Genomic DNA, 27,916 nt, shown 5'->3' with positions numbered 1-27,916 from the left:
AAGTCCAGGGCTGTTTTTTAGTCCCAGTCCGTCCCTGGTACTGTATACATATTTTAGGCAGTAATATTTTGTAGAATAAGTTGTATGTCATACAAACAAGTAGGAAGAAACAAGCCTGTTATTCCAAAAGGAAAAAAATGGCAAAAACCATTGAGAACAGTAGCCTGTAAGTTCCTGTTAGTCCAAAAAAAAAAAGCACTGTTCATTTGATGAGTAATGAACTAGTAGTTATTATAAATAATCCATAGTTAGTACATAATTCCCATTGAGATCAGCAATACTCAATAGTTCCTAATGAAGTAATAGCGAACTACTATAATAATTAGTTCACTATATTACCTATTGAGTAATTAAGCATAATTCCTTAGTAGTTAATAGTACCGATTTAGGTGTTAATGAAGCACTACTCCTTTGTTGCTGCTTACTTCCTGCATATTTACCTGTTAACCACGGAACTATTATAAAGTGTCACCGCATTTACACACAGAGATAACTAAATCGACACTGTAAACAAGGCTGCCGGTCAAAGTACTGTATATAGCGACAGTTTCTCTGCCACACGGAAGGTAAGAACAACTAAGTTTTCTAGAAAATCACTCCCAGTCTAAAAATGATATTGTATGAGTGTAATACTTTAAAGAGAGGGTCACTACAGCTTATTTAAAGTATAGCCTACTACGAATCTTGCAGTATCTGTTGATTCAAATTGCTGTTTAAATAATAAACTTGAGGGGAAAAATTTATTCCTGTATTTTAATAGGTTACTAAAGTGATACTTTAAATGGGCCTACTTTCACTTTCCAAACGTTTTGTGTGTGTGTGTGTGTGTGTGTGTATATATATATATATATATTATGGCATGCCAAACAGGAAATATATTTAATCATCTTTGATATATATGGAATGAAACCTGATATATATACAATGAAACTCGGAATATATTGAATGAAACCCGATATAGACTATATGGAATGAAACCCGATATATATGCAATGAAACTCGGAATATATGGAATGAAACCCGTTATATATGGAATGAAACTCGAAATATATGGAATGAAACCCGATATATATGGAATGAATGCCGATATATACTGTATACAATGAAACTCGGAATATATGGAATGAAACCCAATATATATACAACGAAACTTGGAATATATGGAATGAATGTCGACATATATTCAATGAAACCTGATATATATGGAATGAAAGCTCATATATATACAATGAAACCCGGAATATATGGAATGAAAGCTAATGGTATCGCCCTTGGTGAACAGATATAGTGAACTCTGAAAACTGCCTAAAAGTATTATTTATTTTTTTATTATCTTTGTCGTTTATATGATGAACAATTTCTATCTTTACACCGAATGTCTGTAAAATTTACATTTTGAAGAACTGCTGTTCGTACGCTAACATTACAGACATTCGGTTTAAAGACAGAAATTGTTCATCTGTCTTTAAATTAAAGATAATTTAAAAAAAAAACTTTCATTGTATATATATCAAGTTTCATTCCATATATATCGGTTTCATTCCATATATCTTGAGTTTCATTGTATATATATCAACATTCATTCAATATATTCCGAGTTTCATTGTATATATATCGGCTTTCATTCAATTTATTCTGAGTTTCATTGTATATACATCGACATTCATTCCATATATATCGGGTTTCATTCCATATATATCAAAGATGATTAAATATTTCCTGTTTGGCATGTATATATATATACACACACACACACACACACACACACACACACACACACACACACACACACACACGTATATATATATTGTTAAGGTCGTTATACAGCCCGTAATTGTCCGGATAATTTATCCTTTTATCTTCTTTCCTTAAGTTTATTCTTAACAAGGTTTCTGTTTTTGCTGGTGTGATTTTGGAAGCGACATTCGGATTAAACTGCTACCGTTAAGTACCAGTAACTCCACAGTTTTCACCTATTTATGAGAGGACTGCTTTCTGTCGAGTCATGTCTTATGTGTGTATAGACCGAACACTGTTCTGGTTAACCTTTGTAATCAAACTTAGCCTAGGTGTGGAAAAAGAAACGAAAATCAAAAGTAAATTTAGCGTGATACCATTGGTATTCTTGGTGCATGATGTTGAGCAAATGTGGGCAAAAGGGTTTTGTATCAATCAAGTGGAGCATAAGAAATCCCCATGGCAGCAAAACTGGCCACTTCGTACAGAAGCAGAAGAGCTCAGGCTTGGGTGACATACGGGTGATCCAGGATTTTTATTGATTTAAAAATCTGAGCGATGCTGAGCACTGTTTACCGTAATCTGGACCGCTAAGATTGCTGGCTCTTTTGGTTGATGAGCTGTGGTTATATTTAACTTCTCTGTCAGACTTATGCAATGCTTTATTTTCTTGTAATTGGTGTAAGGATAAAGAATTAAGCATGTTGTGGAGGTGGACTTCAATTCTTCAAAGACACGGCGTCTCAACACTCCGCATCAGGCGTCTAATACACGGTACCACGAATAATTTAATCTAGTTCACGAATTAAACGTCAGTGGTTGATTGAATAAGGAGAAGAATAATTGTGCATACTCATGATTAATGAAACATATATTTTCTAAAAAGGATAAAAACAAATTTATTTATGAGCCCTAATAAATACTACGCTAAATGTACTCAAGTTTTGGTTCGATCCATTATTTAAAATGTCTGTTGAGGAATTTAGGGTAATGCTAAAGATTTTCATTAGAAATGTTGTTTTTTCCTAGACAGTGTTTTCAAGGTGCACCCATCCGTATCCGAGGCTTTGGCAGAGAACAAGCCCGTGGTGGCGCTAGAGAGTACTATTATCACACATGGAATGCCCTATCCTCATAACTTGAAGTGAGTAACATGGTCAACCGAGAGAAATTCGCCAGCGTAATACATGTTTTGTGTTTTAGTTCACATCACTCAGGGTTGGTGATCGAATTGTTACCCCAATCTCGTAGTATTCTCATGTACAATAACAATAAAGAATTTAATCTTGAATCTTGAATTTAATTTGGCAAATGTGATTCGGAGCAAAAATGTCAAGGTTGTCTTTAGTGATTGCCCCGTATCGGATACAGCATGTAGGTCAGAATCACGTAGCACCCAACAGCACTGAGATCTGTTTATGCATTCTGCTAAGATACATTCTATCCATGGCAAACAATTAAATGTTTTTTTTTTTTACAATAGCAAACCACTTTTTCCATTGAATCACTGATGGTTGTGTATTTAAATTCCACATCCAATTCTATGAGAATTTGATCCACTGTGTCTAGTAAATATAATTAGGTATAATTTAGGTATTTTAAAAATATTTCTATTGTCCATGAAGATTTCTGTATTTCCAAAAAAAATCTTACATTTTAGGCACGTAGTTCTTCGTACATTTCTGTGCAAGTCAGTATGGCTCACACAGATGGAGGAGACCATACTGTAGGTATAATATAACACAGAGCAGAATGCCTTTCCTGAGTCTGTCCCTAGGAAATGACAGAATTCATGACATGCAGACAGGGCCCTGAGCAGGCTTAGGCTCACAGGCAAGCGTGTATTTTTGGAATTCCTCCAGAAAGTACAATGATACCGTGAGCATCCTGACACTTCAGCATACAAAGCACTGTCACATGCTTAATATAATTAGAGCTTCTTTTCATAAGTAGCAGAATTATGTGTATGGTCCATCAAAGGAATTTGCTGGATAGTCTGGTAGTATCTTATGTTTAGAAGCATTTACAGCTGCATGGATCAGCTTTGCACCCCCCCCCATTTATTCCATTAGAATTGATTTAAGCTCTAACTTAGAACTTGGATATACATTCTTGCACTTCATTTCAGCACAGATTCTCAATCGGATTCAAATCAAAGCCAATACTGAACCATTCACTTTAATGGGTTCAGCCTGTTGCAGTGTCACTTTGGTTGTTTGTATCATGTGACACTGAAATATAACAGTTTCATGTCTTTTACAGACTAGGATGAGAGTCCCTCTTTATTCTGCATTTATCACTATCTGTTTTTTCCTTTAACCTGGCAAGCATCCCAGTTTTTTCCCACAGCTTCTCTCCCTATATCTTACAGGGTCTCCCATCCATCCAAATAGATTTTTTCTTCACTAACTCTTAACACTTGGAGATTTTCTGCCTTTTCAGCCATGGGAATCAGTAGGTTTTTCACAGTTGTCAGCAGCCCCTCAGTGGCCAGTTTCCTTCATACTGCTCTGCCCAGTTTGTGGGAGGAGAGTCTGCTCCAAGCAGCTTCTTGCTACATACTTCTTATTTTTCAGTAATTGATTTCACTGTGCTCCAAGGGTTGTTCAGTCCCTTTGAAATATCTTCATGACCTTCCCCTGATTTGTGCCTTGCCAAGTCTTTAGTATAGATATATTTATATATTTATATATATATTTGAACAGTTCATCCTTGCTGTGAATGGACTACCCAACTGAGCGATTTACACGAAGCTCATGGGAGTTTATCTTAAACACAAATGTTCTGAGGGCAGAAGGGAAAATGATTGGTTCAGAGAGAACCAATCAAATTACAGAAGAGGTTGGTCTGTGCAACTACAGGAATCGGGGCCAACCAATCAGATGTCTTGGCCCCACCTCCTCTAATTGCATGGACACACCTCATCAGCAATCGGATTGGTTATCTCTCTGAACCAATCATTTTCCCTTCTACCCTCAGAACATTTTTGTGTAAGTAAAATTCCCATAAGGTTACAGGAATGGATGATCTGATCTTGAAATCCTGTGAACCCTCTTTAATTCACACAGGTGAATTCTGTTGAATTAATTTAATGAATTCTGAAGGCAGTTCGTTAAACCAGAAGAGGTAAATACTAAGTTACGCCTCCACATTCAATAACTGCTGTCTGACAGCTGAGTCTTTTGCCTGTTTAAAGATCTGAGTAAATGACGTCAATCAAAGGAGAAAAAACACTGAAAGGCATAGAATTGGTTAGAAAGGAGGACAAATTCTTTTCAGAAGTAAAATAGACTGACAGTTCTGATTAATTAAATTACAGTGTGTGCTTGCTAACACATTTCATTAAATTGTGTTGCAGACAGTTTATATTATTAACGAAGTGTTTCATTACTATTGGATGGATGATTTAAAGTCACTAAAAAAATTAAAAAAATGTTTTATTATCCAGAATTACATTTAATTTGTGTTGTTTTCACAGCACCAATTAATCGCAATTTTAATTATGAGGAGTGGACATGGGACAGCTGGAACTCAGACAAACACACTCAACCATTTAGCCAATAATACGGTGTGGTGAGACACATGATTCTCAGCCATGTTTAATGACTGAAATGACAGAGATCTCAGCCGTGTTTGATGACTGAAATGACAACGATCTCAGCCGTGTTTGATGACTGAAATGACAAAGAGATCTCAGACATGTTTAATGACTGAAATGACAAAGAGATTTCAGCCGTGTTTAATGACTGAAATGACAGAGATCTCAGCCATGTTTAATGACTGAAATGACAAAGAGATCTCAGCCGTGTTTGATGACTGAAATGACAGAGATCTCAGTCATGTTTAATGACTGAAATGTCAAAGAGATCTCAGCCATGTTCAATGACTGAAATGAAAAAGATATCTCAGCCGTGCTTGATGACTGAAATGAAAAAGATATCTCAGCCATGCTTGATGACTGAAATGACAAAGAGATCTCAGTCCTGTTTAATGACTGTAATGAAATGGAGCTCACATTCTGGGTTTCAGAGTCCCAGAGAGAATGGAGAAACTGTAATGTAAAGATTTTCAGTGTGTTTTCAGTGGAGCCATTGAAAGACATTTATCTAATGATGCAGCACAAACAGTGAAAAACTCTGAATCGTCAAACAACAGCTCCTGAGACACAGACCTTTATAACAATACAATTTCTACTCTAAATAGGTTACAGAATATATTAGAACTGCAGTATTTAAGGCTGCATCTTTTAGTTTAATATAATATATAATTAGCTACGATGCTGCTTTTAACAGGAACAATAGAACATCTATGTACTGGTTCTGACTTCAGTTAATGCATGATGAGGTTTTGAAAAGCTGGGCTGCTTCAGAACTGGTCATCGATTATATTCCAACACTTCCATTAATCTGGAGTATGTCGTTCATGACTGGGTTTCTCAGCCTTCGTTCTGAGACATTGCTATGCTGGATATTAAGCTGGGTGTGACAGGTGGAGAAGCTTTTGAGTCTATGGGTGAAATGCTTGGCTGGGCCTGGATTCTGACTTGGGACTTGAGAGATGTCACATGACGAGGCATGCATGTCTGATCCCTGATGCTTGTATTGCATGTTAAAGGAAAGGTGGTCATATGGTGTCTCAGTACAGCCAAAGAAGTGGAGGCCATTGTGAGAGCCCAGGGGTCCACACCGGCCACCGTGGGCATCCTAAATGGTAGGGTCCATGTGGGGCTATCCGAGGAAGACCTTGACTTCCTCTCCCGTGGCAGCGGCCTCCTCAAAGTGTCCCGTCGAGACCTGGCCTACGCTGTGAGCAAGGTGAGTCCCAGCAGTGTCTTATCCTGATGATGTCACATTCCCCGCACATTCTCGTGTGCACGAATGAACCCTTTGAATTGTTTGAATTTAGCTTAATATATTTTTTAATTCCTTTGATCTTTCTACTCAGTACAACTTATGAAGCATATCTCTGTCTGCACATCATCTGTGGTATATTTTCAATATTTCTGCTGAAGCATTTGACTTGCATTTTCCTGGAATCTAGCCTGAGCCATCTTTAGAATGAAAGAGCTTCTTTGACCAATGGCTTTCTGCACGCAGCACGGCAGCAGATTAAAATTGCATTCACATGGTCCAGTCACATGATTTCTTAAACTTGTAAGCCAATGCCAACACTTTACACTGGCCTCAAGCCTAAGGAGACAAGTCCAAAAATGGTAACATAATCACTGAAAAATGTATCCTACTGGTAAACACTTTACTATCTTGTGTTGGCACGTATTAAAAATCAAACAGTTAAAAACATGCCTTTCTGTAGCCATACAGATGCAAGCAGAAGTTTGCAACTGAGTGGAGCCAAAATGATTTTTGACAAGGTTTACATTTGACAGTTTGTCATTTAGTACTCAGAAGCACGGCTGGTTGCCTCACAGTAATTATGAAGCATGTTATTGCCTGAATAAGTGCGCTTTCTATGTCCCTCAGGGACTTTCGGGGGGGACAACCGTGTCGGGCACTATGATCGCAGCCCACCGAGTGGGCATCTCCGTCTTTGTGACTGGCGGCATAGGAGGTGTTCACCGGAATGGAGAGAGCAGTGAGTCTCAAAACCTTGAACCCTGTGTGTGATCTTCATAAATCTAAAGAATATCAACTTCTATTCTAGGTTCTTTTCCAGAACTGTGAATACATGCACATACACTGTGCTGTGTTTTTAGAATACAGCAGGGATGGATCATCTGGTTGCATTACTTCCTGTAGGGTCACTGTGTTGTCAACACACCAGGAATTATTCATCTATCTGATACAAGTTATGCATTTAAAGAATCAGCTAAATATATTGGCAATTTCTAGAATGTTTCTCCACATTCTAGTTTTTTTTTCCTTCCCATTCGTTCTAATTTAATTCCTTTAATCCTTTCTCTTCTCCATTTCCTTTTCATGACGCCAGTGAAGACTGTCTCAGTACATTAATATAAAAATCTATGTACTTATAAAAATAATGGTGATGCATTTCAGGAGCTCTTGAGCTAGCCACCCTGTCATTGCAGCAATGGACATCAGCGCTGACCTCACGGAGCTTGGCCGCACCCCCATTGCTGTGGTCTCGGCTGGGGTCAAGTCTATCCTGGATATTGGCCGCACCTTGGAATTCTTGGTAGGCACACTAGTGAGAATGAGGTTTGCCCTGGGGGGCATTATTTACTTAACATTATTGAACCATAAATGAACAAAGACAGGGGCTGATTCAGTGTTAATCTGGACAACATTGGTCACATATTGGCAGATTCTCCATTGGACTGTTGAGTTGTGTCGCTTAGTGGATTAGCTTGCCAAATCTATGATCAGATGGTTGCTGGTTCATATCCAGAGTAACTTTATGGTTGGGCTCCTGTGTAACACCCTTAACCCCCAATTGCTCTGAGGACCTATCCCTGCTTTTTCTAAAATGTACGATAGCTTGGATAAAGGCATCTGTTAAAAAAGTAAAACATAAATAACCGTTGAGATGCATTCTTACTCAGATGGTGTGTGTATGCCAGTGAAGTGGGACAGCTAACGTGGGAAAGCCTCTTCACATCAGCTTTCATTTTAATCAATCTTTAATTCTAGAGGGTACTCTTATGACAGGAGTGTTATTCTAGGACAAGGCACTGAAACACTGAAGTAACCTCATTTCATGACAATCAGTCCAACAGGTAGTGTATATTTTACACATCCATGTAGATCCCTCATCAAACTTAAGATTAATGATAACATCCACCCTTCCATCATTTTCTTAAACCACTTCAGGGTTGTGGGGGGTCTGGAACCTATGGGCACAGGGCAGGGAAGCACCCAAGATGGGGCCCCACCTTTTGCAGACACACATGCCATATACTCCCACATGCACACCTATGGGCAATTTGGTACCCAAAGGAAACCCCAGGACAACACGGGGAGAACATGCAGACTCCACACATGGAACATGGAACATGGAGCCCTGCTGGAGGCTTGAGCCCTGGTCCCAGGGGTGTGAGGCGACAGTGCCAACCGCGGCACCCCCGAGCTGCCTCTTCTATGATGATATGTCAGTGTGTAATAGTTGGCTTAATTGTAGTACCATAACATTAATTTACCTTTTTGAATTGAATTAAGGTACTCTACATTTCGTGAAGCACGCTGGCCCACCATCTGTTATTTTATGGTTAATGTCAGGCCCATAAATCAGAAAAAAAAAGTAATTTTACAAATATTTGTGTTACGTTGAAACCTGTGTTTACTCTATTTGTCCTCTCCTTTGCATCTGCTTTGCTCCTCCTAGTGATATATTGTTCTTCTTCCTATGTATTTGCACTGACCAGATGCTCTGGAAAATTGTACCAAGATGAACTGATTGCAGACAAATCAAAACTGTTGTTTAATGAAGGGTTAGTGAAAAGATTAATGGCTTCTCATCGCAAAGCTCAAATGGCCGACTTCTACTCTACCCGAATTCACCAATGTATAACAAATCAGTCATGAGGACCAAGGCTTAATGGAAGTCTACACCTTGTGGGGATGGTTCCTCTGTACGAAGAAACTTTGCAGACTTAGGTAGTCAATTAAAATGTTTGGATGTTTTGGAGCTTTGCTGCAAATACTGTGGTGACTTTAGGAAAGGTTTTGAAATAGCTAAGCTGACTTACTTTTACAAGCATAATATCACAGCTTTACACCAACATCATTTTCTGTGACTGCCTAAGACTTTTGCACAGTACTGTAGATGTCTTGTACTCACTGCCAGGAGACCCACGGTGTCTGCGTGGCCACGTTCGGCCGGTCCAGGCACTTCCCAGCATTCTTCACCCCTCACAGTGGCTTTGCCTCCCCTTATAATGTGGCTAATTCCCAGGAAGCAGCAGAACTAATTGGTAAGAAGCCTAATGTGATGGTGGCAGAAACCAGGATTCCACTTGACAGTATAATCTCCATTAACTGAATAAATTATCTACAATAATGAGACCATTAATATCCCTGTGTGTTTAATGTTAATGTTGATTTTGGGGGGCGGATGACAGACAAGTGGACGGGGGGGGGGGGGGGGGGGTCCTAGCTGTATTCGGACAGTATTACAGTAATACTGTATACAGTCGTGCTGTATATTTGGCATTATATTAGCTGTTAGTATATCCCTATGTGCTTAAAGATAACATCCCATTTTGATTGTTGTTATCATACACATATGTGCTTAATGCTAACATATTCAAGTCTGGTCACTGCTAGCATATCCATATGTGCTTAATGCTAACATATCCCTGTCTGCTTGCTGTTAGCATATCCATATGTGCTTAATGCTAACATATCCCTGTCTGCTTGCTGTTAGCATATCCATATGTGCTTAATGCTAACATATCCCTGTCTGCTTGCTGTTAGCATATCCATATGTGCTTAATGCTAACATATCCCTGTCTGCTTGCTGTTAGCATATCCATATGTGCTTAATGCTAACATATCCATATGTGCTTAATCACACAGACAGCGCATCCTGCCTGGGTCTGCAGAGTGGTCTGTTGGTGGCAGTACCCATCCCAAAGGAGCATGCTGCCCAAGGACAGGAAATTGAGGATGCTGTCCAGGCTGCTATGAAAGAGGCCAGGTATGAGTTGCCCCCTTGTTGGGCTCGTGAGAAGTATCAACATGACCTAAGCACTCTCAAGGTCCTCACAAACTCCCTGCCAAAACCAGGGCTGCCAACTCTCACGCATCTGACGTGACACTTACACTTTCAGACTCTCACGCTCACGCAAGAAACCTTACGACAAATCTATATTATTCCATTATAAATCTAAGTATTGGCTACATCAAAAGCAATGGGGTAGTTTGCAAGCTCTACAGACTGTTAACAAGGTAATAAAACTTACATACAGTACATGTAAAAGTTGGCAACCCTGCAATACAAAGCAACAATCTTAGGCCCCTTATACAACTTATAATGTTTTTAAAGGCAATTGTTCAAATACAAACAAAATAAAAACTTACTACAACTGATAAAGAATGATATTGGATACATCAATTAATATACAAGACAACATAATAAGAGACTATCTTCATAATTCAGTATTTATGTATATTTTGTTGATTGTATACTTCCTTTTGTAATAGTTATAAGAACATAAGAAATTTACAAACGAGAGGGGGCCATTCAGCCCATCAAGCTCGTTTGGGGAGAACTAAACTAATAGCTCAGAGTTGTTAAAATCTTATCTAGCTCTGACTTAAAGGAACCCAGGGTTTTAGCTTGCACTACACTAGCAGGAAGACTATTCCATACTCTAACTACACACTGTGTAAAGAAGTGCTTCCTCAAATTTGTTTTAAAATGTTCTCCCGCTAATTTCCACTTATGGTCAAGAGTTCTAGTATTTAAACTAATATTGAAGTAGCCATTTGGCTGAACAGCATCCAGACCCGTTAGAATCTTATAGACCTGGATCATGTCCCCCCTTAGTCTCCTTTGCTCAAAGCTAAACAGATTCAGCTCAGCTAACCTCTCCTCATAAGACATTCCTCTAAGACCAGGAATCATTCTCGTAGCCCTCCATTGCACCTTTTCTAAGGCAGCAATGTCCTTCTTAAGGTATGGTGACCAAACCTGCACACGATATTCTAGATCAGTATCTGCTACACCACCCACCTTGGTGTCATCTGCAAATTTCACCAGTTTACTGTATATATTGGTGTCTATATCATTTATGTAAATTAGGAACAATAGTGGTCCTAAAGTTGAACCTTGCGGTACCCCACTATGAACGCAGGCCCACTGTGACATTGTGCCTCTAATAACTACTCGCTGCTTCCTGTCAGTTAACCAGTTTTCAATCCAAGCTGCCACAATTCCTAAAATCCCAGCAGCTTTGAGCTTTAGCAAGAGCTAAATATTTATGATATGCTACAAAGTTAGACTATAAGGGCTGATACAGCACCAGCAAATGTAGAAGCTACATGAAATCCCCACACAATGCAGAAGCAGGTCATCATACACTCTCATGGAAAGTGATGGAGCAAAATCATTTTCTATACATCTTTGGTTATGTATTTAATGACATGTCTACCAGCAGCAGGTTATGAAGCATAGATAGTTTTTATTCATTTACACTTTCCCTTATACAGCTGGATTTCGACTGAAGCAATTTCATGAAGGTTAGTTTCAGACTTTGGGTCATACTTTGATAGACTGTGCATTGTGTTCTGCTTGTTTTCAGCATGAAGGATATCAGGGGTAAAGACGTAACCCCCTTCATCCTGCAGCGAGTCAGTGAGCTGACCCAGGGGAGGTCCTTACAGGCCAGCATCCTTCAGAAGGCTTTTCCAGTGTAGGAACCTTCTAGAATGTGATGGAAGTGAGTTCTGTAACAGCTCATTTTTCCAGGTTGGCATTCCTGGCACAATTTAGTTTCACCTAAATTTTTGTTGTTGGTTTATGACTCCTTTCTCAAATAGTTATGATCTGCATTGTTAGTAATTACACACAGACAGAAGTCTAGAACATTTCCCATCATCAGAATTGAACATATTTCATTGTTATAGATAAACAGAAGCACAGAGCATTTCCTCCCATTAGAGTGCAAAGTTTCTGGGTCAAGGTCACATGAAATGTTATGCGTTGCCAAACAGTTACAGACAAATCCAAGTGTAAGAGATTAACGTTGTATTTAAAAATATTTTGGGGGTCATTGTCATACTTTCCTTAAACTCCTGAACCCAAGATATGGCTCTGATACTTAACAACGCTAAAGTGGGCAGTCAGATTGCCTGCGCTTTGTCAGATCTACGCAGGAGGAGAAGGGCTCCGGAGATCCCACCCCCCCAAAAGGAGAGGCCCCCGCCACCGCAGCCCCAGTCTGTGAGTGTTTAGGTCGGCTGCTATTGCTGTGAGCGTTTCTGTTACTGGAATTGCTAGGAATATGAGCAAGTGCTCATACATTGTGTTTGTATGCAGTAAAACCACAGGTATAAGAGTGGTCAGTTTAGGTGTTCTGTTCTATATCTACACCCCTCAGACATCAGAATGTTTTTCTATACTTTTGTGGTCACTTCTTTGAGTGCAGGCAGACAAGCGGGGAAGCAGGCGAGTAGAGCCGGTAATACGGACAAACGGGGTTTATTCACTGGACAGGAGGCACACCAGGCAAAACGAGCACTAAACATCACAATGACAGATCTAGGGAAACTCACGCAGACGTGTACTAAATACACAAGACAGGTTGAACTGAACAAGCAACAGGTGATTACAATTGGGGTAGTACACGTAGGTAATGAGGGGCGTGGCACACACGAGGATCGTACGAGCTGGGCGTGACAGAAAGCCCCGAATTTGCTGACTGTCTGGGACTTAAGTGTCCTTATCTGAACTTTTAAATGAATTAATCACACCATTCAAATTCTAATAAAGTTAAACCTAATTTACATTTTGAGAAGAATCGCTGTAATGGCTACAGGTGTTTCTATAAATATAACATGCTTGCTTTATTTGGTCATTTGCTAAACTAACAAAACAGAGCAAATTATTATTGCATAAATGAGCATTGGACAAACTCATGCGATTGCACCCATTATGGGCAATTTTGAGACACCATTTCATCAAACCACATGTGCTTAGAGTACAGAATAAAACCAGGGTACTCAGAGGAAATCTTGCACATCCTAGAGAATAAATACTTTTTATCTTGAGTGAAAAATAATTCTGAGGTCTTAAGATATTAAATCTAACATTATTTGAATAGAAAAATTACCGTGTGGCGCAGTGAAGTGCTGAACTGGAACAGAACCGGGCACTTGCCAAGGGCCGCCAATACCCCCAACCCAGTCCTCGGCGAACCCCAGACGGTCCACGTTTTTGCTCCCTCCCAACTCCCAGCCAATCAGGATCACCGAATGCCTGCTACAGGTGCGCTGGGAGCTGAGAGGAAGCGTAAACGTGGACTGTCTGTGGTTCGCCGAAGGAACTGGGTTGAGAAACACTACCCCATGCTATGCGAAACTCCTCCGTCAGCCGAGTACAAATCAGGAAAAAGCTTCCTGCCTTTCTTCTGAAATCTTTTGTACCGCAGGTCGTTATTGGTGGGGTGAACGTGGACTTCATCACCAAAGCGAAATCTGAGAAGCTACTGGTAAGTATGTTTCCACCTGCTTATGGTCATTTACAACTTTGAACATTATGTTTGTGTGAAGAATTGTCTGGTTTGTGAAACATTAGACAACAGTCCTTTTGTGTCCTGACCAAACCAAAAATAAAGTAAAACATGCTTTATTTAAGGATGTTCAGGTTCACTGCTCCAGCTAGGACATTTTTGTTATAAATATCAACTCTGAAATTACTGTATATGTGAGAGTAACTGGCATCCAGGTTGCACTATGCTTTCCTCCCCTAGGTTAAGATCCAAAATTCAAACTTACTTACATAAACAGATTTTGATAATGTATGAAAACATGGGAAATGACTTAATCACTGTTTTTATTTTTTTATTATTTTTTGGAGTAGTATTTCAATGTGTCCAGCAGATGGCAATCATCTGCTTTGGTTTGTCTGGTATTTTTTTTATATGGTGGATTATTTTAAAATATGGTAGGTAGATTCCAGAATTGTGCTCCTCTGTCCATCCATTTTCCAACCACTTATCCAGTACATGGTAATGGACGGCCTGAACATATCCTACGCAGTACTGGATCTGAGGCAGAGGACATCAGGGACGTGATACCAGTCAGAATTGTTCATGTAAATTCACTGCTGTCATTTTAAGTACAATTTTGATTGGGCACTGACATTTCCCAGCAGCTCTTTACTTGCTAGCATTCGTCTGTGTTTGGTCTGCAGCTGACATACAGTATGAGCTGATTGGCCTTGCTGAATTAAACTGTCAGAAGCACTGTTCGATTCCCTCTTCAGCTTGGCCAGACAAATCCGGGAAGTGTCTTCCAGTCTTTCGGTGGTGTGGGAAGAAACATAGCCGGTAAGAGATTTTCTTGCAGAAAAAAATGCAACCATTTTGGTGTACTGCCGAAAATTTCAAAGAAGTCCAGTTAATATGTGCCAGCCATAGGCAGAACAAGACCCTATTTAGGGTGGTCTCATCCTCCCTGAAAATGAATTAAGTAGTACTTTCTATGAATGCCATGTCTATAAGAATCTATGAACACATTCATAAAGCATTATAAACATGGGTTAAATATTTATAAAATGGCATATCACATTATCGCATGTTAATTATGCATTATGAATGGTCTATAATGCACTATAGACACCTTCATAATGCTGTACAAAGCATCCTTATACTGACCAGTCTTATACTGACCATTATAATGCATTTTGAAGGTATCTATAGTGCATTATAGATGACAGGCTTAAATAGTTTTAGCAATAATTATTATAAAACTATTTAGCACCCCATATTTTTGTATATATTTCGTACTCTCAGCTAGGCAGATTTTATCATGTGGGAACCCCCTCCCCCTCTGCTCGGCAAATTTTTTCGTGAGGTGGGGGATGGCATCCTGTATTTCTTCAGCCCCACATAGGGTCAAATCCTAGAAGTTCCCCAGGTTCCAGCCATTTAAAGTGGTGAGATGGGTTAGAGCCTCACTGGTACATATGGTGCAAATATTACTGGGGTTCAGCTACCAGCAGCTAGCATAGTGTCTGGACCAAAAAGGTGCCTGCTGCTGTCCTACAGAACCTGGCACGTTTAGTTTAAAAGTTTAAACAGGAGTATGAGGCCCCACAGATAGCAGCATCTGTGCTGTAACGATAACATTAGGGAGCTAATGATACGTATGCAGTCGTAGGTTCTGATTAATGGCTCCAATTTCCGAGCGGGCTGGGTTGTTTATCCTACGTCCCGGCTGTTTGCTGGGCGGCGGTGGTGGGCGCGTCTGATCTATGGTGACTCTCATCTGTGGTACTAACTGCCCTGTCAGACTGCCTGAGCCGACTGGGGGATGCCCCCCTCTTCATCTCGGCCGTCGGGACGGACTCTCACAGCGATGCCTTCCTGGGCTATTGCAAGCACATGGTAAGTGTGTGTGTGTGTGTGTTTGTTCCTTTATGCCCCCTTGAAGACAGTGATTTAGGATGTCTTGCATCTCAAACTCATGCTATATGGAAATGCAGTTCCGACAAATAAATATTCATCCACCTTACAAGCCTTAACCGGATCCGCATTTTTTGTCAGTCTGATCCCAGTGTGTGAAGCTCAGTGCTGTAGGTAACACTCACAAGGAGTGATTTCTGGAGTAGTGAGTGTCGAGTCACTTCTCTGGCTCATCACCTGATTCCAAGTTTGACCTGATGGGTTCTCCATGAAGTGCTGATCCCAACACCAATCCTTGTTATGTAGGCCGCAGGGAACATCTGCTTTAGGGAAGCATCATGTTGTTTCTCCGCACACTCTGGAGGTCACGAGGAATCTGGACGCAGCAAAATAATCTGTCTCCACGCCACGAGGCCTCGTCCCAGGGTTCTGGCAGGCGGCACGGCCGGAACACGTCTCCGATGTCACATGGCTTCCAGCGCATCCATGTGACATTACCCCATCCTGTCCCCATTGTCTTCCTCCACGGCCCAGAGGCCCATTTGCGTTCGCTGCGTCCGGGCTGGTTGACAGGCCGTGGAGATTGAGCCGCTCGCTGGCTCGGGGCTCAGGCTAATCTCTCTGGCATGAAGCTGCTTGATTCAAATGTGCAGTTTTTCTTTTTTTCATTGTGGCTGTTTTTCAAATCTTTGGTTTGAGCTGCCCCAGTATTTAACCCACAATCTTTCAGTGCTGGGAAGAAAACTCATAACTGAGCACCACTGAACAAATCCTTATCAGCCAGTTATGTAAGATAATTCCTACACAGTGAGCCAGAGGGATTAAATTCCAAAAAGGGAAAAATTAGAGCAATTTGATATCACTGTTAATACTCTGTAGTTTTAAAACTATGCTTGTTTTATAAAAAAAATAAAGTACTGTATTTTTCACATCCATGCATTATCACTCTGAATCATCCCAAGATGCGTGTGTTTTTGCCTGAATTTTGTTTCCTACTCCCGAGAATACAAGTGCGGTTGCTAAGTTACGGGAGCAGAGGACCGCAACCTATTGTGTAATGATCACCAAGACCGGCGAGCTGAGCATGGGATTGGGTGACATGGACATCCACCAGCAAATCACGACACAGTATGTGAGTATGCCAGTGGTGGCAGTGAAAGGACGCAGTGAAATGGCTCTTCTACGTACTTCCCACTTTCAAGTGTGTGGTGCTCTTTCTGTGATGATCCTTTGTCTGTACTGAAACCAGTTTTTTTTTTAAAGGGACAGAAGCCTATTTTAGATTCAGCATGTTCAAATAGTTCAACCTTTCATTTCTAACAGGCTCTTGTTTCACTTTATCTTCTTCTGTGAACAGTGTATTGAGAAATCAGTGTGCAGAAACCAGCTGGTAATTCAGTGTAAACAGTTCACGGAAATTTTGAAATAGATTTTTCAGACTTGAATGATTAGATGTTTGTTTTTAACAGCGTAGTTTTACAACAGCAAAGAAAAAATACATTCAGATTTAATTATCTCACAATAAAGCATATTTTTGTATTACAACAGATTAAAACTAGTTTCAGATTACAAAGGACATATGTCTAACCCAGGTACAGAGGAAAAGATGGACGATGTGATTTACCAAATTTGCATTATCTTTCCTTACCGGTCAGGTGGTTAGCTGTATGTCTTCATCTACGTTTTAATGTTCATGTCATGTTTTAATGTCTTAGTAATTATGTTGTATTTATTACTTCTTGTTTGCACTATGACCAAGAAGAAAAATATTTCACTACAGTGTATGACTCCATGCATCATATATCAGTGAGTGACAATGAAAGATTTCATTGACTTTGACTTAGGAAGAGTATCAGAAAGTGAAAGGAGACATTCTTCCGTAGGTGTCCCACTTTGAAGAAGAGCTGTCCTCGGCCCAGCTAGTGGTTTTGGATGGCAACATTCCGGTGTCAACAGTCTGCTACGTTTGCTCCGTTGCTAAGAAGCATGCAGTACCAGGTAAAGGTGTTTGCCCTGGCAGTCTCACCTGCCTTATTACAGTGAAATGATTATCACTGTCATGGTTGTGTTTACAGTGTGTTTGCAGTGAAATGACCAGCACTGTCACCTTAATAATCCCTGTGATTTGGTCGTATAATGACCAAAACTGTCACCTTAGTAATCCCAGTGATTTGGCTGTGACATGATCAGCACCGTCACCTTAGGCTGTGACATGATCAGCACTGTCATTTTAGTAATCCCAGTGATTTGGCTGTGACATGATCTGCACCGTCACCTTTGGGTTCACAGTGTTTGGGCTGTGACATGATTAGCATTGTCGCCTTTGTAATCGCAGTGTTTTGACTGTGACATGATCAGCACCGTCACCTTTGGGTTCACAGTGTTTGGGCTGTGATATGATTAGCATTGTCGCCTTTGTAATCACAGTGTTTTGACTGTGACATGATCAGCACCGTCACCTTTGGGTTCACAGTGTTTTGGCTGTGACATGGTCAACATTGTCGCCTTTGTAATCGCAGTGTTTTGACTGTGACATGATCGGCACTGTCATCTTAGTAATCCCAGTGATTTGGCTGTGACATGATCTGCACCGTCACCTTTGGGTTCACAGTGTTTTGACTGTGACATGATCAGCACCGTTACCTTTGGGTTCACAGTGTTTTGGCTGTGACATGATTAGCATTGTCGCCTTTGTAATCGCAGTGTTTTGACTGTGACATGATCAGCACCGTTACCTTTGGGTTCACAGTGTTTTGGCTGTGACATGGTCAGCATTGTCGCCTTTGTAATCGCAGTGTTTTGACTGTGACATGATCAGCACCGTCACCTTTGGGTTCACAGTGTTTTGGCTGTGACATGGTCAACATTGTCGCCTTTGTAATCGCAGTGTTTTGACTGTGACATGATCGGCACTGTCATCTTAGTAATCCCAGTGATTTGGCTGTGACATGATCTGCACCGTCACCTTTGGGTTCACAGTGTTTTGAGTGTGACATGATCAGCACCGTTACCTTTGGGTTCACAGTGTTTTGGCTGTGACATGGTCAGCATTGTCGCCTTTGTAATTGCAGTGTTTTGACTGTGACATGATCAGCACTGTCATTGTAGTATTCCCAGTGATTTGGCTGTGACATGATCAGCACCGTTACCTTTGGGTTCACAGTGTTTTGGCTGTGACATGATTAGCATTGTCGCCTTTGTAATCGCAGTGTTTTGACTGTGACATGATCAGCACCGTCACCTTTGGGTTCACAGTGTTTTGGCTGTGACATGGTCAGCATTGTCGCCTTTGTAATTGCAGTGTTTTGACTGTGACATGATCAGCACTGTCATTGTAGTATTCCCAGTGATTTGGCTGTGACATGATCTGCACCGTCACCTTTGGGTTCACAGTGTTTTGACTGTGACATGATCAGCACCGTCACCTTTGGGTTCACAGTGTTTTGGCTGTGACATGGTCAACATTGTCGCCTTTGTAATCGCAGTGTTTTGACTGTGACATGATCAGCACTGTCATCTTAGTAATCCCAGTGATTTGGCTGTGACATGATCTGCACCGTCACCTTTGGGTTCACAGTGTTTTGACTGTGACATGATCAGCACCGTTACCTTTGGGTTCACAGTGTTTTGGCTGTGACATGATTAGCATTGTCGCCTTTGTAATCGCAGTGTTTTGACTGTGACATGATCAGCACCGTCACCTTTGGGTTCACAGTGTTTTGGCTGTGACATGGTCAACATTGTCGCCTTTGTAATCGCAGTGTTTTGACTGTGACATGATCAGCACTGTCATCTTAGTAATCCCAGTGATTTGGCTGTGACATGATCTGCACCGTCACCTTTGGGTTCACAGTGTTTTGACTGTGACATGATCAGCACCGTTACCTTTGGGTTCACAGTGTTTTGGCTGTGACATGATTAGCATTGTCGCCTTTGTAATCGCAGTGTTTTGACTGTGACATGATCAGCACCGTCACCTTTGGGTTCACAGTGTTTTGGCTGTGACATGGTCAGCATTGTCGCCTTTGTAATTGCAGTGTTTTGACTGTGACATGATCAGCACCGTCACCTTTGGGTTCACAGTGTTTTGGCTGTGACATGGTCAACATTGTCGCCTTTGTAATCGCAGTGTTTTGACTGTGACATGATCAGCACTGTCATCTTAGTAATCCCAGTGATTTGGCTGTGACATGATCTGCACCGTCACCTTTGGGTTCACAGTGTTTTGACTGTGACATGATCAGCACCGTCACCTTTGGGTTCACAGTGTTTTGGCTGTGACATGATTAGCATTGTCGCCTTTGTAATCGCAGTGTTTTGACTGTGACATGATCAGCACCGTCACCTTTGGGTTCACAGTGTTTTGGCTGTGACATGGTCAGCATTGTCGCCTTTGTAATTGCAATGTTTTGACTGTGACATGATCAGCACTGTCATTGTAGTATTCCCAGTGATTTGGCTGTGACATGATCTGCACCGTCACCTTTGGGTTCACAGTGTTTGGGCTGTGACATGATCAGCATTGTCGCCTTTGTAATCGCAGTGTTTTGACTGTGACATGATCAGCACTGTCATCTTAGTAATCCCAGTGATTTGGCTGTGACATGATCTGCACCGTCACCTTTGGGTTCACAGTGTTTTGACTGTGACATGATCAGCACCGTCACCTTTGGGTTCACAGTGTTTTGGCTGTGACATGATTAGCATTGTCGCCTTTGTAATCGCAGTGTTTTGACTGTGACATGATCAGCACCGTCACCTTTGGGTTCACAGTGTTTTGGCTGTGACATGGTCAGCATTGTCGCCTTTGTAATTGCAATGTTTTGACTGTGACATGATCAGCACTGTCATTGTAGTATTCCCAGTGATTTGGCTGTGACATGATCTGCACCGTCACCTTTGGGTTCACAGTGTTTTGACTGTGACATGATCAGCACCGTTGCCTTTGGGTTCACAGTGTTTTGGCTGTGACATGATTAGCATTGTCGCCTTTGTAATCGCAGTGTTTTGACTGTGACATGATCAGCACCGTCACCTTTGGGTTCACAGTGTTTTGGCTGTGACATGGTCAGCATTGTCGCCTTTGTAATTGCAATGTTTTGACTGTGACATGATCAGCACTGTCATTGTAGTATTCCCAGTGATTTGGCTGTGACATGATCTGCACCGTCACCTTTGGGTTCACAGTGTTTGGGCTGTGACATGATCAGCATTGTCGCCTTTGTAATCGCAGTGTTTTGACTGTGACATGATCAGCACTGTCATCTTAGTAATCCCAGTGATTTGGCTGTGACATGATCTGCACCGTCACCTTTGGGTTCACAGTGTTTTGACTGTGACATGATCAGCACCGTCACCTTTGGGTTCACAGTGTTTTGGCTGTGACATGATTAGCATTGTCGCCTTTGTAATCGCAGTGTTTTGACTGTGACATGATCAGCACCGTCACCTTTGGGTTCACAGTGTTTTGGCTGTGACATGGTCAGCATTGTCGCCTTTGTAATTGCAATGTTTTGACTGTGACATGATCAGCACTGTCATCTTAGTAATCCCAGTGATTTGGCTGTGACATGATCTGCACCGTCACCTTTGGGTTCACAGTGTTTTGACTGTGACATGATCAGCACCGTCACCTTTGGGTTCACAGTGTTTTGGCTGTGACATGATTAGCATTGTCGCCTTTGTAATCGCAGTGTTTTGACTGTGACATGATCAGCACCGTCACCTTTGGGTTCACAGTGTTTTGGCTGTGACATGGTCAGCATTGTCGCCTTTGTAATTGCAATGTTTTGACTGTGACATGATCAGCACTGTCATTGTAGTATTCCCAGTGATTTGGCTGTGACATGATCTGCACCGTCACCTTTGGGTTCACAGTGTTTGGGCTGTGACATGATCAGCATTGTCGCCTTTGTAATCGCAGTGTTTTGACTGTGACATGATCAGCACTGTCATCTTAGTAATCCCAGTGATTTGGCTGTGACATGATCTGCACCATCACCTTTGGGTTCACAGTGTTTTGACTGTGACATGATCAGCACCGTCACCTTTGGGTTCACAGTGTTTTGGCTGTGACATGATTAGCATTGTCGCCTTTGTAATCGCAGTGTTTTGACTGTGACATGATCAGCACCGTCACCTTTGGGTTCACAGTGTTTTGGCTGTGACATGGTCAGCATTGTCGCCTTTGTAATTGCAATGTTTTGACTGTGACATGATCAGCACTGTCATTGTAGTATTCCCAGTGATTTGGCTGTGACATGATCTGCACCGTCACCTTTGGGTTCACAGTGTTTGGGCTGTGACATGATCAGCATTGTCGCCTTTGTAATCGCAGTGTTTTGACTGTGACATGATCAGCACTGTCATCTTAGTAATCCCAGTGATTTGGCTGTGACATGATCTGCACCATCACCTTTGGGTTCACAGTGTTTTGACTGTGACATGATCAGCACCGTCACCTTTGGGTTCACAGTGTTTTGGCTGTGACATGATTAGCATTGTCGCCTTTGTAATCGCAGTGTTTTGACTGTGACATGATCAGCACCGTCACCTTTGGGTTCACAGTGTTTTGGCTGTGACATGGTCAGCATTGTCGCCTTTGTAATTGCAATGTTTTGACTGTGACATGATCAGCACTGTCATTGTAGTATTCCCAGTGATTTGGCTGTGACATGATCTGCACCGTCACCTTTGGGTTCACAGTGTTTGGGCTGTGACATGATCAGCATTGTTGCCTTTGGGTTCACAGTGTTTTGGCTGTGACATGATTAGCATTGTCGCCTTTGTAATCGCAGTGTTTTGACTGTGACATGATTAGCATTGTCGCCTTTGTAATCGCAGTGTTTTGACTGTGACATGATCAGCACCGTCACCATTGTGATCGCAGTGTTTTGGGAGTGACACAAGCAGCACTATCACCTTTTTTTTTTGCAGTGTGGTTCGAGCCAACAGATGTGGACAAAGCCATCAAGCCGTTCCTGTCGGAGAGCTGGAAGGCCTTGACCTACACCTCCCCTAACCTGATGGAACTGTGTGCCATGAACCAGGCGCTGGGTCTTCTTACACCAGACGGTGCGATATTAGCAGTCTTAGAGGCTGTGACAGAAAAACATTTTTGTTAGAACAGCTACTAACTACCCCTTTCTTTTGGAGAGCAACTAGTGCAGTTCCCTAAATACATATTAAGGTGCCAGTCTGTGGTTTTTTCATTGTGCCATGTCATTCTCGCCAAATCAGTTTGACTGTAATGTAGATGTAGGCAGGATCAATGAATGATGTGATGGTGTGAAAAGACTTCCTGAAGGGGTGACTGAGTGACAGCACGAATGAAACAAAATGGGCGAAATAGTCAGTGATGGATTGAAGGAATGAATGGGAATGACAGAAAGAGCAAAGGAGTGTTAGATTGCTCATGCGGCCCTCTTCCCGATAGTCCTCCCAAAGACCCGGGATGAGGTGCTGCACTGCGCGGCGTCCCTCTCTCGCCCCCTGCTGGAGCACCTGAGATGCGTGGTGGTGACGCTGGGCTCGCTGGGAGTGCTGCTTTGCGGGGAGCATGAGGAGGGAGGTGTACGAGTGCAGCCTGGGATTCGCTCTGCACTGCGGGTAATGCCCCTGTTTGCACTGTAACCCGACCAGCATTCACTATTTAAAGTTATCCTTCTAATTTAACTTGGGACTTTACCAACTGTTACCAGGTTCTCCCAATGCCAATAGATTACTGACTCGTGACAAAGCGTGTTAGGGATCGGGTCACATGGGAACGCCTAGCTCGTTTGCAACGCTGTCTGTCTCCCCTTCCAGAAAGGCCGATTGTGTGCCGTCCACTACCCTGCCGTGAGCATCCCGCCTGAGGACATCGTGAACGTCTCCGGGGCTGGTGACAGGTGACAGAGCCTCTGCGGTAACCTGGGGTCACGGCCGTACATGGCGTCCCCACAAGATGTCCCTAAACTGCAGCGGGCCAAGTCCGGTGATCTCATCCTGAGTGCCTCGATGAAAACAACTTTATTATAACAGGAAGATCAGGCTCTGAGATTTAACTACAACATAACTTGCAAGTTGGAGCTGTATTATTTATTTATTTTTGTGCTCTCACACTAATCACATGCACAAGAAAAGGGAGGAACATGACTGTCAGGGGTATCCATGTGCTTCCCCACGCTGATTTGTGGGCTGGTGACTTTGCGAGCACAACTGAGCAAAGCCGCTTCCTGACGTCCGGCTTCTCTGAGGCGCTTCCCAGGACAAAACTCCAAGGCTTAGTGATCTAATGCGTCCGTCCCCCCCCACACACACACACACACAGCTCTGCTGGCCTCCTGATTGGAGGACCGTGATCTGTACAACATTCTACTTTTCACTTCCTTTCATCGACTGTCGTCACTGTTTTTTGGCTTTTGGTCAGTGTAGCTTCAGTGTCCGGATTTCTTTACTAAAAGGCTGCTGGTGCACATTGTTGTTGGTACCGTCATTGATGACAATAACCTTAATGGCTTCCAGAGAAATTCCCTGCTGTATAACTGGACTTGACGTTTATGTCTATCTCTGGGGATGAGGATGCTAACTGGGCTAGACAGAGGGAGCAGGATCTGGGATATGGATAATTCAAAAACCAGAGCATTTGCATGTTTCCTGTTTCCCAGACATAGATATGCCCTGCACCAGTGTTGAATAATTCTGACAGACAGTGGTATGTATGAGTTAAGAACATTGGTGGTAGATTTAAGGGAAGTTCGTTAACAGAGACCATTTTCTCCGACCAGAAACACCAGGAGCTTTAATATGCATGACTCTAGCCTCCTGATGATATCGTAATTCTAAATAAAAATGCTGGAAAACTGATAAATCATAATCAGCCTTTCAGTAACTGCCATGACAACAGAAAACTGTAGTTAATACTCCATAAAAAATGATAATTGACAAAATGTCAGAAAGCATTCATTTGTATTCTTCCTTCCCACGGCTTAGCCGGCACTAATTTACGTGCTTTGAAGTGAGAAATGAGTCAGTGACAGTGTTAGACTGGGGGATGGAGGCCAGAAAGCACACGACCAAAGTCTCCCACCCAGGCAAATGAGAATGTGCTGTTACCACATCCACCCAGCCTCCCAGGGCCAATCCCGGCATGCAGGGCGGCACAGTGGGCTGCAGAGACACCAGCATGGCATTACATCGTGAGAGGACATACATCAAACATGGGAAGGACATGCAAACTCCTCACAGGCAGCCAGTAGGGCTACCTGCTTATCCACTGTACTCATATAAACGCTCGCTATCTGACAGCTAGCTTTGGCACTGCACTGCATCTTATGATATTTTATACCACTACGGTTGGTCAGGCTGCCACTGGAGGATAAGAGCGGCAGGTGCTTAAATCTTTGCTGCCATCTTCTCCTCCTCAGCCTGGCAGCTGGGTTGATAGTAGGGATCCTCCAAGGGCAGGACGCCGACATCTGTGTGCGCATGGGGCTCCTGGCGGCCCGGCTCTCCCTGTCGTCGCCCCATCCCGTGGCCCCCTCTCTGTGCCCTGACACAGTCAGCCCGCAGGGGGTCCGCTCTGTGGCCTGGCCCACCCCCACCTTCCTATGGATGGACCATGTGGGCAGCCAATGAATGGAAGGGTTGCCAATCTGCATCGATGGAGGACCAGTAAAATTACAGCTTCCTTTAACGTGACAAATACAGTATTGAAATGTGGTTGTAACTCAACATTTTAAGTGTAGTTCCTTTATACTTGAACATCTACTCTATGTCCATGGCTCATATCCTGTACTAGACATGAAAGGCTACGCTAATATCTATGTGCTCAGCATCTGTTGCGAAACTGGGATTGTCAGTCCTTGTGTTGGGGTTTAACAGCAGCTACCTCCACTCTGTGACGTTTTTGGCATTCATGTGTTGGGAACAAAAATAAACTGTAAGAATTAAAATAAATGCAGCTGTCATTGGTCAAACTGGTTTAGTTTGCTTCTCAGTTTCATTTGTCTGTCATAAGAGCCGGTTGTGAGGGGGCGGGTTCAGGCAGCAGTCTGTCATGGGAGCGTGAGTGAGGTGACCATTAATATACTGTCATTCCACTTGTTCCTCATTCAAAATACCCCAATATAATAATTTGTTCTGCTTTTCTTTTGACAGTAACCCCAGGATGCTCTCGTGTCTGAAAGATAGCGATAGCGCTTGCACATTCAGTCTTCCTTTCCCCTTCCATGCCAAAATGCAAAGTTTACTTCTGAAATTTCGTAAGTTTATTTGTTGCGGCGTTACCCTCCTATGCCTATCCACTCCCCAAAAGGAGGAACTGCAAAGAAAGCTCCAGTTCCTGCTGCTTGTGTACTGCCGGCTTTCCCACGGCTACGCGGGACTCCACTCTGATTCCGCGTTCGCTGGTTTGGATCCTGTGGCTGTCAGACTGATACCACAGTTGGACCTTTGAGCAAGGCCCTTAACACCAACCCCCCCATGTTACTCCAGGGGTGCTGCATGCTGGCTGATCCTACACTGTGATCCCCAAGCTTGTTTCTCCTTACAGAACATTTCAGTTGGATTAAGATCTGGACTGTCACTAGGTGATTCCGAAACTACAAATCTATTCCAATTCCTTCATTCTTTGATAGACTAACTTGTGTGCTTAGGGTTGTTATCTTGCTCCAGTGCATGGATGGATACCCTGACATTCTCCTGTAGAATTTGCTGGTACATTCTGGAATTCATAGCTGCATCAATGATGCCAACAGACGCAAACCATGATATATGAAAAGCCAAATCTATTTTCCACTCACCTGTCCAAAGAATATAATTCCAGTGGCTCATTCAGGTAGTCAGTTGCAAACTTTAAATGGACAGCAATGTTCCTCTTGGAGAGCAGAGACTTGCTATCCTCCCATGCACACTACTCAGAGCCTTGCTATCCTCCCATGCACACTACTCAGAGCCTTGCTGTCCTCCCATGCACACTACTCAGAGACTTGCTATCCTCCCATGCACACTACTCAGAGCCTTGCTATCCTCCCATGCACACTACTCAGAGCCTTGCTATCCTCCCATGCACACTACTCAGAGCCTTGCTGTCCTCCTATGCACACTACTCAGAGCCTTGCTGTCCTCCCATGCACACTACTCAGAGCCTTGCTGTCCTCCCATGCACACTATTCAGAGCCTTGCTATCCTCCTATGCACACTACTCAGAGCCTTGCTATCCTCCAATGCACACTACTCAGAGCCTTGCTATCCTCCCATGCACACTACTCATAGCCTTGCTATCCTCCCATGAACACTACTCAGAGCCTTGCTATCCTCCCATGCATACTACTCAGAGCCTTGCTATCCTCCCATGCACACTACTCAGAGACTTGCTATCCTCCCATGCACACTACTCAGAGACTTGCTATCCTCCCATGAACACTACTCAGAGACATTGCTATCCTCCCATGCACACTACTCAGAGACTTGCTATCCTCCCATGCACACTACTCAGAGACTTGCTATCCTCCCATGCACACTACTCAGAGACTTGCTATCCTCCCATGAACACTACTCAGAGACTTGCTATCCTCCCATGCACACTACTCAGAGACTTGCTATCCTCCCATGAACACTACTCAGAGACTTGCTATCCTCCCATGCACACTACTCAGAGACTTGCTATCCTCCCATGCACACTACTCAGAGACTTGCTATCCTCCCATGCACACTACTCTTGCTCAGTGTTTGGCTGATGGTGGACCAATGAACACAGACACTGACAATGCACCTTGCTCTTGGATGATTTTTGTGGGACGACCCCTTCTCACGGGAGTAACAGTGAAATTTTCTCCACACACAAGATACCCAACGATGGATTGGTGAAGTCTCATGTAACTCTTTCTTAGCTGGATGGAAATGATCAAATCATGAAAGTTCCTTGATTGAGATGTGGAGACCAAACGTTTATAATGACGATATAGTTTATGTTTTATTGAATTAAACAGGACCCCCCAAACTCACACCTGCCTGTCACCCCACTGATTTACAGTTCTGACTGTAATTGTTCCCATACTGTAACTGAATTAATCCTAGAGGTACACATACTTTTTCTAACAGAGGAATTTAACGTAGTATAATTTTAATTAATAATGTTTCTAATGTTCTCAA

General features: G+C 42.5%; 1 protein-coding gene across 1 annotated transcript; it reads left to right on the top strand.

Moving 5' to 3' along the window:
• The first annotated feature begins 450 nt into the window (after positions 1-450).
• Positions 451-25,743, top strand: LOC111836726 (uncharacterized). The gene is made up of 19 exons (XM_023798241.2): positions 451-566; positions 2,424-2,511; positions 2,767-2,881; positions 6,377-6,551; positions 7,218-7,329; positions 7,784-7,890; positions 9,499-9,625; positions 10,230-10,350; positions 11,957-12,042; positions 12,461-12,597; positions 13,805-13,864; positions 14,641-14,704; positions 15,669-15,763; positions 16,785-16,913; positions 17,665-17,779; positions 22,718-22,855; positions 23,217-23,389; positions 23,588-23,670; positions 25,189-25,743. The coding sequence occupies exons 2-19, from the start codon at positions 2,439-2,441 to the stop codon at positions 25,397-25,399; spliced, it is 2,121 nt and encodes a 706-aa protein (XP_023654009.2). The 5' UTR covers positions 451-566; positions 2,424-2,438; the 3' UTR covers positions 25,400-25,743.
• The last annotated feature ends 2,173 nt before the right edge of the window (positions 25,744-27,916 follow it).

Source organism: Paramormyrops kingsleyae, chromosome 1 (genome assembly GCF_048594095.1).
Source record: "Paramormyrops kingsleyae isolate MSU_618 chromosome 1, PKINGS_0.4, whole genome shotgun sequence".
NCBI classification, from domain to species: Eukaryota; Metazoa; Chordata; class Actinopteri; order Osteoglossiformes; family Mormyridae; genus Paramormyrops; species Paramormyrops kingsleyae.
The sequence above is the reverse complement of the archived record's forward strand: the minus strand, read 5'-3'. Positions and strand labels throughout refer to the sequence as shown.

Bases quoted from the DNA above. Each gene is read 5' to 3' on its own strand.
- LOC111836726 (XM_023798241.2), top strand. From the start codon at position 2,439: ATGTTGTGGAGGTGGACTTCAATTCTTCAAAGACACGGCGTCTCAACA. The intron at 10,351-11,956 runs GTATGAGTTGCC...GCTTGTTTTCAG, and splicing joins GCTGCTATGAAAGAGGCCAG to CATGAAGGATATCAGGGGTA. The intron at 12,043-12,460 runs GCATCCTTCAGA...CCTGAACCCAAG, and splicing joins GGGGAGGTCCTTACAGGCCA to ATATGGCTCTGATACTTAAC.